The 13,507-nt window shown below is 49.7% G+C and overlaps 1 protein-coding gene across 1 annotated transcript; it reads right to left on the bottom strand.

The window, feature by feature from the left end:
* Window positions 1–1,866: 1,866 nt before the first annotated feature.
* On the bottom strand, window positions 1,867–5,996 carry VAMP2 (vesicle associated membrane protein 2). Its single transcript, XM_053567841.1, has 5 exons — window positions 5,547–5,996; window positions 4,909–5,029; window positions 4,261–4,419; window positions 4,136–4,187; window positions 1,867–3,563 (listed from the first exon to the last, which is right to left on the bottom strand). Coding segments are annotated over exons 1-5 (351 nt in total). The 5' UTR covers window positions 5,549–5,996; the 3' UTR covers window positions 1,867–3,546.
* Between the last annotated feature and the right edge of the window lie 7,511 nt (window positions 5,997–13,507).

Here is a 13,507-nt window from a genome sequence, read left to right as displayed (position 1 = left end):
CCCCGCACCGCGTGCAGCAGTTCGGCCCCGGGACAGCCTCCATTGGCAGCTCTGGCCGCCGTCATCTTCTCATTCGTCAGCATGCCAACCCGCAGGGACAGAGACACGTGCGGGAAGGGCCTCCCAGGCGCGTTGATTGGGAGCCTGACCGGAAGCCACGCCCCCACTGACTCCCGAAGTTCTTATTGGGTGTGGAAATAATCCCAGCTCTGCCCAGATCCGCGACGCAAATGCTAGCCCTGCCCTCCAATCTTTCTCATAGGCTGAGAGGTCTTGGAGATGTAAGGGACACGTGCCTGCGGTCTCACGCGGCAACTTGTTTACTCAGAAGCTGGGGATTTTCCTTGACAACACTCTTACCCAGAAGGGCAAAGTCTGCGCGCAGGCGCAGCTGTGAACCGCAATGTTGTAAGTGGGCACTTTGTGACGAGGATTCTCGGCGCTGGGCCCTAAGTCGCAGAGTAAAACCCCCACCCCACGCCCACCGCTCCGAAGCTGGAAGGGGTGACCATTAGGATAAAGTGGTCTTCAGCTCTCAACACTACATCAAGACGATTGACGATGACAGCCACTTCGTGATTTTCTGTGGGCCAGGCCAGGTGCTTCTCACAAACTCCAAGGAGGCTGGCTTACTACCCACCTCACAAATAAGACAGAGATCAGAGAGCTTACACAAATTTAGCTGGTTGTGCTAAATTAACATGCTAGTTAGTGATGGGGCTAAAATTTGAACACAGGTCCCTGACACCACGTACAAGGCAGATCCTAGGGCCTATGGGAACCCTAACCTGGAAGGGATTCAGGAGATGGAAATGCAAAATCCTGAACACTGCTTGGCATACAGTAAGCCCTTGATGAAGTTGGATATTAGAGCAATGACTGTGTAGCTAATTACATGGGCCCCTAGGAACTACTGAATGTTGACTATCCAGAGACCGGGCCTGAAAATCTATTTTTCAAAGCACCCTTGTAGTTCTCAGGAACCAACTGGTTTTGTTAACACTATGTAGGTTTCCTATACTTCCGGATCTTCAAGCTGCAGCCCAGAGAATATGGTCCTTCAGAGCTCACCTAGGACCCTCCACTCATTATTGAAGCACCTGGGGACAGGATGCAGGGTGCTACATCAGGGGCATCCTGGACCAGGAGGCTGAGAGAATTCAGTGTGGAGTCTAACACAAGTCATACAACAGGGTGGGGGTGGGAGTAGCAGCCCCCCATTCAGCTGCCTACCCCTGAGTCCATTATTTCAATAAGTATTTATTTTTTTATTTTAATTTTTTTTTAATTAAATCATAGCTGTGTACCATAATGCAATCATGAGGTACAATGTGCTGGTTCCCTATACAGTCTGAAATATTTTCACCGAACTGGTTAACATAGCCTTCATGGCATTTTCTTAATTATTGTGTTCAAACCCTCATATCAACAAGTATTTATTAATCCCTTCTGGACTCCACTGTGCTAGGCACAAAAGGGAAGAAAAGATTCTCCGAAGTGGCCATTTCAGGTCTAGAAGTGAAGGACCACGAGAATAGCTGCAGAGCACCTCAGGAGTTAAATCGAGGGGCAGAATGGAGTCTGACAAAGGAGTATACTCATGAAAGGGAGAGGAGGAGAAGCTGGGAACCCCAAAACACAGGATTCATCAGGCTTAGAGACTGACTGGTTGTGACACTTCCCATTACCGACTTCTGGTGCCCCCGGTGGCCACTTTGGAAATCACACTTTACACAGCCCAAGGTCAGGGCCTCTTGGAAAGGCCAGTTCCTTCCCAATAGATTTTCCTCAACCTTACTCATATACCTGCAAGTCCAATACTCTTCCTACTGGTTAAAAAAAGATCTTAAAACAGGTATCATCTGGTTACTCATTACACATTTATTGTACATTTTCACAATCTGGATGCGCCACAGAATTGGGGGCACGGGGTGGGGGAAGAAGGGGGCAGAGGACACTGGGATTATTTGGGGGGGTCTAGAACACAGTACCCCCACCCCCAGCATCTCTCCTACCCTTTCACACCACAGCTTAGCTATCCCTGCTCCCCCTCCACACAGAAAACGTAGAGTGTGGGGGGAAGAAAGAGTTTTGGGGGGCCCCTCCAGTGGCAGGTTAAGGAACTGCACCCTCAGACCCTAAAAATTTGTGCCATTTAAAACATTAGACGCTGCTTCTATCACTTCATCCAATGACAGGACAGCTTTCTCTGGGCTCCACAGCCCTGGAGAAGGCAAGGATCCCCATTTTCCATCAAGTCCCATACACACATTGGCAGTGACTAGTACCCCAACCTTAAATTCAGGTGGGCAGTCAAAGGAGCTGGGCAGTGATGGGGGCAACACTCCCCAAATTGGGAAGGAGGGTTTTCAGTCCAACCTTCAGTAGGGGTAAGACCAGAGATTTCAGGCAGGCATTGGGAAGATTCTCTGTCCTGCCCCACTCCTCTTCAAGGCAGTGATGAGCCCCCACACACTGGTAGCCATCACTCCCAAAAGAGATATTAGATTGTGGCCAACCCCCAATTCTCCTCGTGGGAGGAGGAGGTGGATCAGGCAGATGGGAGGGAGGGAGACCCCATGGGAATGTCAGCCCCACATGAAAACTGGGGAGCAGGATGTGGGGACAGACCCCAAGTGGCAGAATTATTGGTCCATCATAACACACTGAACTCCAAGACACTTACACACCAGCTGGGGGGAGGGAGAAAAGGGTACAAGAGGTTTGGAAAATGGGAATAGGGGAAGCAAACTGGACTAGATGGGCTAGGAGGGGGCAATTCTGAGGGCCAGAACAGCCTGGTTCCCTAAACACCCAGGCTCCCCACCCCCTGCAAGTAATATCGTGCACATGAAAGTGTGATACAAGGACCAACGGTGACTAATTCCTTAGTAAAAAAGAAACACAGGTTGAGAGAAGAGTCATGAACAAAAAGAAGGTAACCAAAAGGAATGTCAGTATGCAAATGATATGTTAACTAACATGCTGGAAGCTCCCAGAAGACCTTTGGGATTCTTAGGACCAAATGGGGCCAGTCTGGAGCCTCCCAATGGATGCAAAAAAGATGCACCTAGGGAGGCTTAGACAGGTGCTGTTTGTTTTTTGTCAGTGGGGGGGTGGGAGGGGGTGCATGAAGGTGATGGGAAGCCAAGAGTGGGAGGAAGGATCAGCTAAATCCAAGGGAAGGGGAAGGAGGAGGAGAGGTGAGGAGAGAGGCTATTGCATAGCAGATGCAAATGAAGGAACTTGGGACTAATCAGGAAGAGAGGGATAGGGAAAGGAAAGAGAAAGGAAGTGATGGGAACCTCAAGAAGGGGTGTTAAGGACAACCGGAAAAATCTTCTAGTAATAAAACTACAAACAGACCAAATATATATAATATTATATATGTATAAATAACAGCTGGCTATTTACAGGGGGGCACACACACAGACACACACACACGGATCCAGGGGAGGGGGGCTGAAAGATATGGCTGAGAGGTGGAGGAACGTCTGGGGGTTGGGGAAGAGGCCCTTCTCTAGGCAGGGCAGACTCCTCGGGGATTTAAGTGCTGAAGTAAACTGTGAAGAGAGGGAAAGAGGACCAGGAACAGGGATGGGGGAGAGAGAAAAAGAAAGAGAAAGAAAGCAGTTGTGTCAGGCCTGGCCCTCCTCCAATCCTCCCCACTCCCCAGCTAGCTGACATCCCTTTCCCTCTTTTGGCCTCAATTTCTCCATCTGTGTGGGTAGGTTCTGAAGTCTCCTTAATTCTACAGTATGACCCTACTCCTGGAGGCCTCTGAGACAAGATCTCAGTGGGATGCCTGGCTTCCTAGTCATATTCTAAAAAGTCCCTGGGCCTTTCTCCCGCTGCCCAATTCCAGGGTTCCCAGACTGGGCTTTTAGGCCCAGAGTCCTCCATAAATACTTCAGCTCTCCTGTTTCCAAAATTTTAGCAGAAGTTGCCCAGAACAAGACAAACTGCAGGATAAACATCATCAAGGTTTTTGGCTCTGGATGAATTAGAACTGCCATTAGCAGCTATACATGCTTTTTGCTGAAGAGTAAAAACTAGGTTAATGACCTTCGATACCCAGAATCCACTGGGGAAACCTCTCCAGAGAATGGGCCCTAGCCACTCCTACCCCACTCACCAATGATGATGATGAGGATGATGGCGCAAATCACTCCCAAAATGATCATCATCTAGGGTTAAGAGGAGAGGGTCAGTGAGACAAGCCAATGATTCCCCCATCCACCCACCCGTCCTCACCCTTACCTTGAGGTTTTTCCACCAGTATTTACGCTTGAGCTTGGCTGCACTTGTTTCAAACTGGGAGGCCCCTGCCTGGAGTGCATCTGCACGGTCGTCCAGCTCCGAAAGCTTCTGGTCCCGCTCCAGGACCTTGTCCACATTCACCCTCATGATGTCCACCACCTGGAGGAGGGGCCCACAGGCAGGAGGTGTGCCAAGGCCCGCCCCAACAAGGGCACTTCTTGAACATGTGCCCATTGTGCCACACAGGGAACATGCACCCTGATGCTGCCAGGCTAACATGCCAAGGACACACACAGAACATGCCTAGCACACCTGGGGACATGCAAGAAGCACACATCAGGGGCATGCAGATAGCCAGACATTTCAGATGTCATAGCAACACTCTCTATCTATCCAATCTCAGGCCGTCTGTCCATCACCAGAGCACACCTGCCCAGGCTGGCACACCCCAGGCTAGCAAGGCTGATTAACATCCCAGTGCCCTTCCAACTGCGTGCTGAGAGGGAAAAAGGGATGGGGCATGGTATGTCTTTGTCCCCAAACCCACAAACATGAACTGTCATCACCCCCAACCCAAGATGGGCCCTCAGACCTGTTTGCCAACCCCCAGGGTACATCCCACTGCCTTTGAATCTCCCCCACACTCACCTCATCCACCTGGGCCTGGGTCTGCTGCAGTCTCCTGTTACTGGTGAGGTTTGGAGGGGGTGCAGGGGGACCACCCTCCCCAGCTGGGGCAGCAGGGGGGGCGGTGGCAGCGGTAGCAGACCTGAGGAGTAGGGAGGGATTAAGACTCAGGACCTGGAGCCTCTAGCCCCGCAGCCAGGGCTCCGCCCATCCACCTGTCCATCCATCGTCCCTATGGTCCTTTTCGGAAGGAAGGCCACCGATGGAAGCCCTGGTCTCTGTTCAGCCCCGCCGCCAATGAGCTGCGTGACCTTGAGGGAGGCCCCCTCCCCCTCGGGGACTCAGTTTCCCCGCCTGTCAAATCAAGGGCGACCTCACAGACAGGATCCAGGGTCGACCCGAAAAGATAGGCGGCCGCGGTGACAGGGGCGGGGCGGGCAGACACTGGGTCTGTTCCCTCCCGCGGCCATCGCCAGTGCCGGCCAGTCCGGAACGTAGGGCTTCCTCGGCCTCCCGCGCGCAGTCACGGGAGCCAGCCTGGCCCCGGGGCTCCGGGAACGCGGGGGTACCGGCGGGACCCTGGGCACACCCCGCGTGCGGTTCCCAAGGGTGGAGGTCGGCGCAGGGAAGCGCGTGCAGGAAGCAATCGGCCGACTCACATGGCGGGGACAGCGGGCGGAGGACTTGGCAGCAGCAGTGATGGCGGCAGCAGCTGCAGCTCGCGCTGGCTCCGACTGGCGCTGGCTACCCGGGACGGGAAGATGGCGGCCGCACGTCACCCGCATCCGGGCACTGCGGGCGGGGGCGGGGCGCGGCAGGAGACTCGTCGGGAGCCGGGCCGCGGGGGCGGGGCGCGCTGGGCGGGGGTCGTGGCGGGCTAGGCAACTTGCCTCAAGCCTGGTTGACCGGAGACCTCCCACGGCACTCGCGCTACCCCAAGGGTGGCTGCTGTGGCTTCCCCAACCCACCGCCACCCTGCCATATCTGACCACAGCTATTCACAGCGCCCCCAAACCCTCTGCCACCTGTCCCTTCCGGCACGCCGCAGCCGGGCCCCACACCTCATTCCCAGACCTCATCCTCCCGTATCAATCAACAGCATAAGCCAGACCGCACCCCGTACAGCCCAAGGTCCCAACACCAGGTGACCCGTTGTCAACATTTAGGATGAGCAGGGGTTGGGAAATCAGAGGTGACCTGTGCAGGTACCGGGGCAATGCGGACAGCTGGGACCCTGCTGCTTAGGGTGGAGTAGAGCGGTGGAAGTTGCTCTCACTCCATCACCTGAGAATTCGTCACTTGAGAATTCAAGTGGAATTCTCAAAGGTCTGGGGCCCCTAGCCACTGAGTAGAGGGGTATGAAGAAAAGGAGATGAGGTAGTTTTTTTCGCCCTAACCAAGTCCCAGAAGGGGCTGCAGAGTGTAAAAGCTGCCTCTCCTCACAAGTGAAATACAGACTAGGGATACTTGGCAGGTAAAGCTGGAGCAGGTCCGGCTCAGGCTGGGCAAGCTAAGAACCCTAGGGATGAGGGCATGAGGCTACCCCATGCAGCCACTTCACTTGGTTGCTGCTGGCTGGCCAAAATCTAGCTTTGCTTTCAGACTGGGATAGCAGCCCTGGCTACAGGAGAGAGTTCAGCCTTCAGTCCCGGGCGCAACCTATACGTAGGCCAGTAAGACAGGTTTGCTTTTTTTTTTTTTTTTCCTTTTTCTCTTTAAAAGGGAGGCAAGGTTATATGGTGCTACTTTACTGAAGATTAGCATCACATATGTGATCTTTGACAGTTCTTCCCCTCCTCTCTGGACCCCAAATAAGTTACATATGCAGGCACTAAATATAATAATAGTATATATTTGTTAAATGGCTTGATCTGGATAACAATTGGAGCAGATTGTCCACAGGTTGGTCCATCTCTGACTAGTCTCCATTTAGGGGCGGGGACTCTAAACAGACCCAGCAGCTGTACACCCTCCCACCCAGTTTGTTAGAGAAAATGGGACCAGAGCAGCTGTCTATCTGGTGGGGTGGGTCAAAGCAAACCTCATGGGGGAAGGAGGCATTTTAGGAGTGGCCTAGAAGCCCAGTAGCCCAGGGTGGGTTGCTTCCTACATCCACAGAAGTGGAAGAGGAAGGCTGGTGTCCTTGATCTCTGAGACAAACAGGAGCCAGCTACTTCCCTCCCCCACCCAGGGCCTCAGATGTGAGATACTCCTCCATTGCAGTGCCCCACCCCCTCCCAGCAGAAGCCCAGGGATGGCTATGTCACCAGAGGTGTCATTTCCCAGCTGTCTGGGGGTGGTGAGTTAGCAGGGAGTGTGCGTGCTGGGTGTAGGGACTCAGCCGGATCTAAGATAAAATACTCTTGGCTCCCTCCTCCTCCAAGGAGCAGCCAGATCCCCATCCTTGTGCACTGGCACACAATGTTGGGGTGGCTCTGCCTATGTGATGAGGAAGAAAAGAGCAGCTTTGATGGGGTCTCAGATCATGCTGTGGGGTGCTGGCTTTCTACTTTCTAGTCAGAGAACAAAGATACCAAATTCCAGCTTTTTTAAGTTTAAAAGCCCCAGTGTCTGGGTATGAGGCAGGTAGGATTGGAAGGAGGTAGGCACAGACAGAGCCCCCATCCCCACCCCTCACATGTGTAAGGGGGAACCTAGTGCAGGACAAGGCAAGATGTTAGATACTGATTTAGGGATGGTGTGGAAGAGAGAGGGTCCTAGACAAATCTGGGGAGCTGAGGCCATGGGATGTGGCTTGGAAGTCTGGCACATTGCTGTTGCTGTTGGCTCCTGGAATGGCAGCAGCAGAGTAGAAAAGAGAGCACACACGACCCATGGAGGTGGGAGGCCCAGGAGGAGTCATTTCACAGAGAGGGCTCCCATTGAGCAACCCCTCTCTACCCTATCTAGTGCCAAGAAAGTCCCCAAATTTAGATCAGTGGTGGAGGGGGATGACTGGGTTCACCTGGAAATGGATAAAAGAGTGTTTTCTGCAAGTGGGTAGAATGAAGACCCCATATAGAGAGGTCAGCTGAACATAGACAAGTAACGTATTTGGATAACAGAGATCTGGTGTCTGCATTTTCCAGCTGTGGGATGGGCCCACTCCCAGGGCTTGTTCAAAGGATGGAGGAGAAGCTTACAGTGATTCTGTTGAGACCAACTTGTAATAAAGCCTTTATTTTATTGGTTTTTCCTCTTCAAACAATTACTGGTTTAGAAGATGGAGTGGAAAGAGGCTGGGTCATACCCACACTGACTCATGAACTTGCTCCATCCAAATGAGTCAAACCTGCCAGAACTAGTAATTAGCATCAGGGATCTTGTGTGTCCCTCAACACAGCTTATAAAGACAAGGTTCTAAGCTGGGTGCGGTGGCTCATGCCTGTAATCCTAGCACTTTGGGAGGCTGGAGGTGGGTGGATTACTTGAGCTCAGGAGTTGGAGACCAGCCTGAGAAATAGTGAGACCCTGTCTCTACTAAGTAGAAAAACTCAGGGGGTGCCTGTGGCTCAGTGAGTAGGGCGCCGGCCCCATATACCGAGGGTGGCGGGTTCAAACCTGGCCCCAGCCAAATAGCAACAAAAAAATAGCTGGGCGTTGTGGTGGGTGCCTGTAGTCCCAGCTACCCGGGAAGCTGAGGCAAGAGAATCACCTAAGCCCAAGAGCTGGAGGTTGCTGTGAGCTGTGATGCCATGACACTCTACAGAGGACAACAAAGTGAGACTCTGTCTCTATAAATAAAAAAGTAGAAAAACTAGCCAGGCCTTGTGGTGGGCACCTGCAGTTGCATGGGGAGGCTGAGGCAAGAGGATCTCTTGAACTCAGGAGTTTGAGGTTGCTGTGAGCTATGATGATGCCATGGCACTCTACCCAGGGTGAGTGAGACTTGGTGAGTGAGACAGAGTGAGACTTGGTCTAAAAAAGAAAGAAAAGGGCGGCGCCTGTGGCTCAGTCGGTAGGGTGCCCGCCCCATATGCCGATGGTGGCGGGTTCAAACCCAGCCCCGGCCAAACTGCAACCAAAAAATAGCCGGGCGTTGTGGCGGGCGCCTGTAGTCCCAGCTACTCGGGAGGGTGAGGCAGGAGAATCGCTTGGGCCCAGGAGTTGGAGGTTGCTGTGAGCTGTGTGAGGCCACGGCACTCTACGGAGGGCCATAAAGTGAGACTCTGTCTCTACAAAAAAAACAAAAAAAAAAAAAGAAAAGAAAGAAAAAAAAAGGAGGAAAGAAAGAAAGAAGGTTAAGGGGAGGGAAAGGAAGGAAAGGGAAGGGAGAAAGAGAGAGAGAGAAAAAGGAAAGGAAAGGAAGAAAGAAAAGGTTCTAATTAGGAAAAAACTGCCCAGAATGGGGGCTGGGTAGCTAGACACCCCCACCATTGCAATCAGCTGCTCAAGTCCTGTGACCCCCCCACCCCCACCCCTTGTGAGCTCTCCAGTCCAGAAGGCTGCTAGGGCTATGTGTCAAGCTTTGGGCTCCTAGAGAGAAGGGAAACCCCAAGGACCTACAGTGTACCAGATGCTTTACACGAGTTGTCAAGTGCACTCAACTTGTTTTTCAATCACACAAATGTGACTGCATTCTCAGAAATATCACAACACTAAACATTGTCAGTCACAGTGGCAAGAACTTATAATACCAACTATTTGAGAGGCGGCTGCAGGATTGCTTGAGCCCAGGAATTCGAGACCAGCCTGGGTCATATAGCGAGATGCCATCTCAAGATAAATACACACAAAAAAAACTCTGGAAGGCTGAGGCAGGTGGATTGCTTGAGCTCACAAGCTTGAGACCAGCCTGAGCAAAAAGTGAGACCCCTGTCTCTACTATAAATAGAAAAACTGAGGCAAGATGACCACTTGAGCCCAAGAGTTGGAGGTTGCTGTGAACTTTGACATCACCGCACTCTACCCAGGGCAACAGCTTGAGACTATCTCAAAATAAATAAATTATACTTAAAAAAAAAAAAAAAGAAAACTTGGCTTGGTGCCTGTAGCTCTAGTGGCTAAGGCGCTGGCCACATCCACTGGAGCTGGCAGGTTCGAATCCAGCCTGGGCCTGCCAAACACCAATAACAACTACAACCAAAAAATGGCTGGGCGTTGTGGTGGGTTCCTGTAGTCCCAGCTACTTGGGAGGCTGAGGCAAGAGAATCGCTTAAGCCCAGGAGTTGGAGGTTGCTGTGAGCTGTGATGCCATAGCACTCTACCCAGGGTGACAGCTTAAGGCTCTGTCTCAAAAAAAAAAATAAAAAATAACAGAAAACTTTTCTTTTTATTTTCCTGGCTAGGACTTCTAGTACTAAAAAATAAAACATTTCAATGTAAAGCTGAAGTTTCCTTAGCCACCTCCCAACTCATTTGTCTTTTTTGGGGAGGGGGTCTTTTTATTCTGTTTTCTGGACAGTTTCATGTAAACTTTTTTTTGAGACAGAGTCTCTGACTTGCCCTCGTGGTAGACTGCTCTGGTGTCACAGCTCACATCTCCCAAGTATCTGGGACTACAGGCATCCGCCACAATGCCTGGCTAGTTTTTGGTGGTAGTTGTCATTGTTGTTTGGCAGGACTGGGTTGGATTCAAACCTGCCAGCTCTGGTGCCATAACCACTGTGCTGAGCCTCATGTAAACTGTTTTATGAAAAAAATGTTTTTTGTTATATTTATCTAATTGTTTTCAATCCAGAACAAAATATCTCTTCTACATCTCTGAAGATAATTATGTTGTTTAAATTAAATATTAGATTTAAAAATAAGTAACATAATTGGCTGGACATGGTGGTGCACATCTGTAATCCTAGCACTCTAGAAGGCTAAGGCAGGAGGATCGCTTGAGCTCACAAGTTCGAGAACAGTCTAAATGAGAGTGAGACCCCCTATCTCTACTAAAAATAAAAATAAAAAAATTAGCTGGGCATTATGGTAGGCACCTCTAGTCCCAGCTACTTGGAAGGCTGATGCAGGATTGCTTGAACAGAGGAGTTTGAGGTTGCTGTGAGCTAGGCTGAGGCCATGGCACTCTAGCATGGGTAACAGAGTGAGACTCTGTCTCAAAAAAAAAAAAAAAAAAAAACACAAACAAGTGAATAGCTGATGTAGACATAAGCATATGCATACTTTTTAAAATTTATTTACATAAATACAAATTCCAACAGACTATATACATTGATGCGTACCTATTGATTTTTCTTCTTTTGTTTTTTTGGAGACAATAGTATGACTCTATTAGGCTAGAGAGCTATGGCGTCAGCCTAGTTTACAGCAACTTCAAACTCCTGGGCTCAAACAATCCTCCTGCCTCAGCCTTCCAAGTAGCTGGGACTACAGGTGCAAAGACACTCACTAATTTTTATATTTTTAGTAGAGATGGGGTCTTGCTCTTGCTCAGACTGGTCTCAAACTCCTGAACTCAAGCAATCCACCTGCATTGGCCTCCCAGAGTGCTAGGACCACAGGTATGAGCCATTGTGCCCGACCTGTACCTATGATGTTTTTACTTTCCAATTATAGTTTTCTTTTTCTTGTGCCCTCTAGTATCTCTGTCTCTTCGAGATTTATTTGATTGGCTTTTTTTTTTTTAGCCATATGAGAGGAAACTCTTTCATTTGGGAGGCTTTCTTCAGATATCTGCTGATCCTTAGCTCTCTGTTTTTATTTCACAAGAGGCCTACTGGAAGCTCCGTGTGTGTGTGTGTGTGTGTGTGTGTGTGTGTAGTGGGGAGGTGAACTTAGTGACTACTGGCTTTGCTTATAGGACAGAGAAAGCCTTTTCATGGGAGAACTCTCAAATTTTGGTAGGTGCAGGCATTCTCTGGGGCCAAGTTTCCAGGTTTAACCAGAAGTCTTAATCACAGTTTATTTATTCCCTGAAGGAGGACTTTTCAGGTTGTTTCCATTTTTTTTCTTTTGCTTTTGCTTTCACAAACATTTGCTTTTAGGAATGCTGCTGTGAACACTTCCGGTGACAATCAACTATATAACACAGGTATTATTTTGAGCTATTTTCAAGTAAACCTAGGCTTAGAGAGCAGCCTCAAGGGGAGCTTTGTTACTGGTTAATCACCTTTTTTTTTCACATACAGAAGGGTACCTTTTTTAAACAATCTTTTTGTACCAAAGCATAATATACATACATAAAGTGATATCTTTTTAATCTGTGTAGTTCTCCCTGAACAAATACCAAGGACGCTATGGTTCCTTGTGCCAGGAACAAGGCTGGCAAATGAATAATCAATGATGGTGAATGATGGTCTCAGTAAGAAGTGTTTTTTTCCTTTTTCTTTTTTTTTTTTATTCGAGACTGAGTCTCACTCTGTTGCTCTGGGTTGAGTGCCATGGTGTATCATAGCTCACAGCAAGCTCAGACTCTTGAGCTCGAGCAATCCTCTTGCCTCAGCCTCCTGAGTAGCTGGGACTACAGGTATGGGCTACTATACTTGGCTAGTTTTTCTATTTTTAGTAGAGACCAGGTCTTACTCTTGCTCAGGCTGGTCTCAAACTCCTGAGCTTGAGCAATCCACCCCTTCAGCCTCCCAGAGTGCTAGGATTACATATGTGAGGCACCACGCCCAGCCCAGTGAGGTTTTTTAAAAGAACACTCAGCATATCAGGCAGATGGATTGCTAATTGTGGACTCCCAGGTGCCTGTCTGGGGAGGATAAGTTTGGGTAGGATCTGTGTGTCCAGTGTTCAGCGAGGATGGTAAAGCCCTAATCATTGGCTACCAGTTCAGCAGGGAACCAGCTCCTATCACTGCAGCAAGACAGGCCCAGGCCTCTGGCAACTGGGAGACAGGGTGTTGAGGCAGCGAGGGTGCCACATGCCAGAGCCCTAGGTAAGTAGAACAAGATATTGACAGTTCACAGTCTGCAGGGATTGAAAACCTATGAGGTCTTGTGGTCCCAGACCCTCACACTGTAACCCCTCCATTCATCAGAGATTCACTGGCTTTAACATATTTTGAGCCAGGAGACTCCCTGAAGACACACTATCCTTATTTCTTTCCATATGATGTGCCAGGAACAGAGCCTGGCAGGTAGTAGATGTTCAATAAATATCTATTGAATTGAGTCAACTAATTTGGCCTGACCGCTGCCAAAAGACATGGTTTTGCTTTTTGTTTTTTTTTTTTTTTAAGACCAAGTCTCACTATGTCACCCTCATTAGAATGCCATGGCATCCATCACAGCTCAGCAACCTCCAACTCTTAGGCTTAAGTGATTCTCTTGCCTCAGCCTCCCAAGTAGCTGGGATTACAGGCACACACAGGCCACCACACAGGCTATTTTTTTTGTTGAAGTTGTCGTTGTTTAGCAGGCCCGGGAGGGGTTCAAACCTGCCAGCCCCTAACCACTGAGCTATGGGCACCGAGCTGATACCTGGGTTTTAATCCCAGCTCTCCCATTCTGTATGGTGTCCTGAAGCAAAGAATTTCTCCTTTGGCCTCATTTTTCTCATTTGTTAAATGAGGGCTCTCATTCTACAATGTCAGGAATTGTGCTAGCATCAGACGCTACAATAGTATGATACACACAAAAAGAGATCATTAAACACAGCATGATCCTTGCTGTGATGGAGTAATGACCAAGATGCTTGCCAACTCAACTCAACAGATTAAACCAAAAAA

The sequence above is a fragment of the Nycticebus coucang genome, chromosome 18 (assembly GCF_027406575.1).
Source record: "Nycticebus coucang isolate mNycCou1 chromosome 18, mNycCou1.pri, whole genome shotgun sequence".
In the NCBI taxonomy this organism is placed as follows: domain Eukaryota; kingdom Metazoa; phylum Chordata; class Mammalia; order Primates; family Lorisidae; genus Nycticebus; species Nycticebus coucang.
Note: the sequence above shows the minus strand (reverse complement) of the source record. Positions and strands in the feature narration are given on the sequence as shown.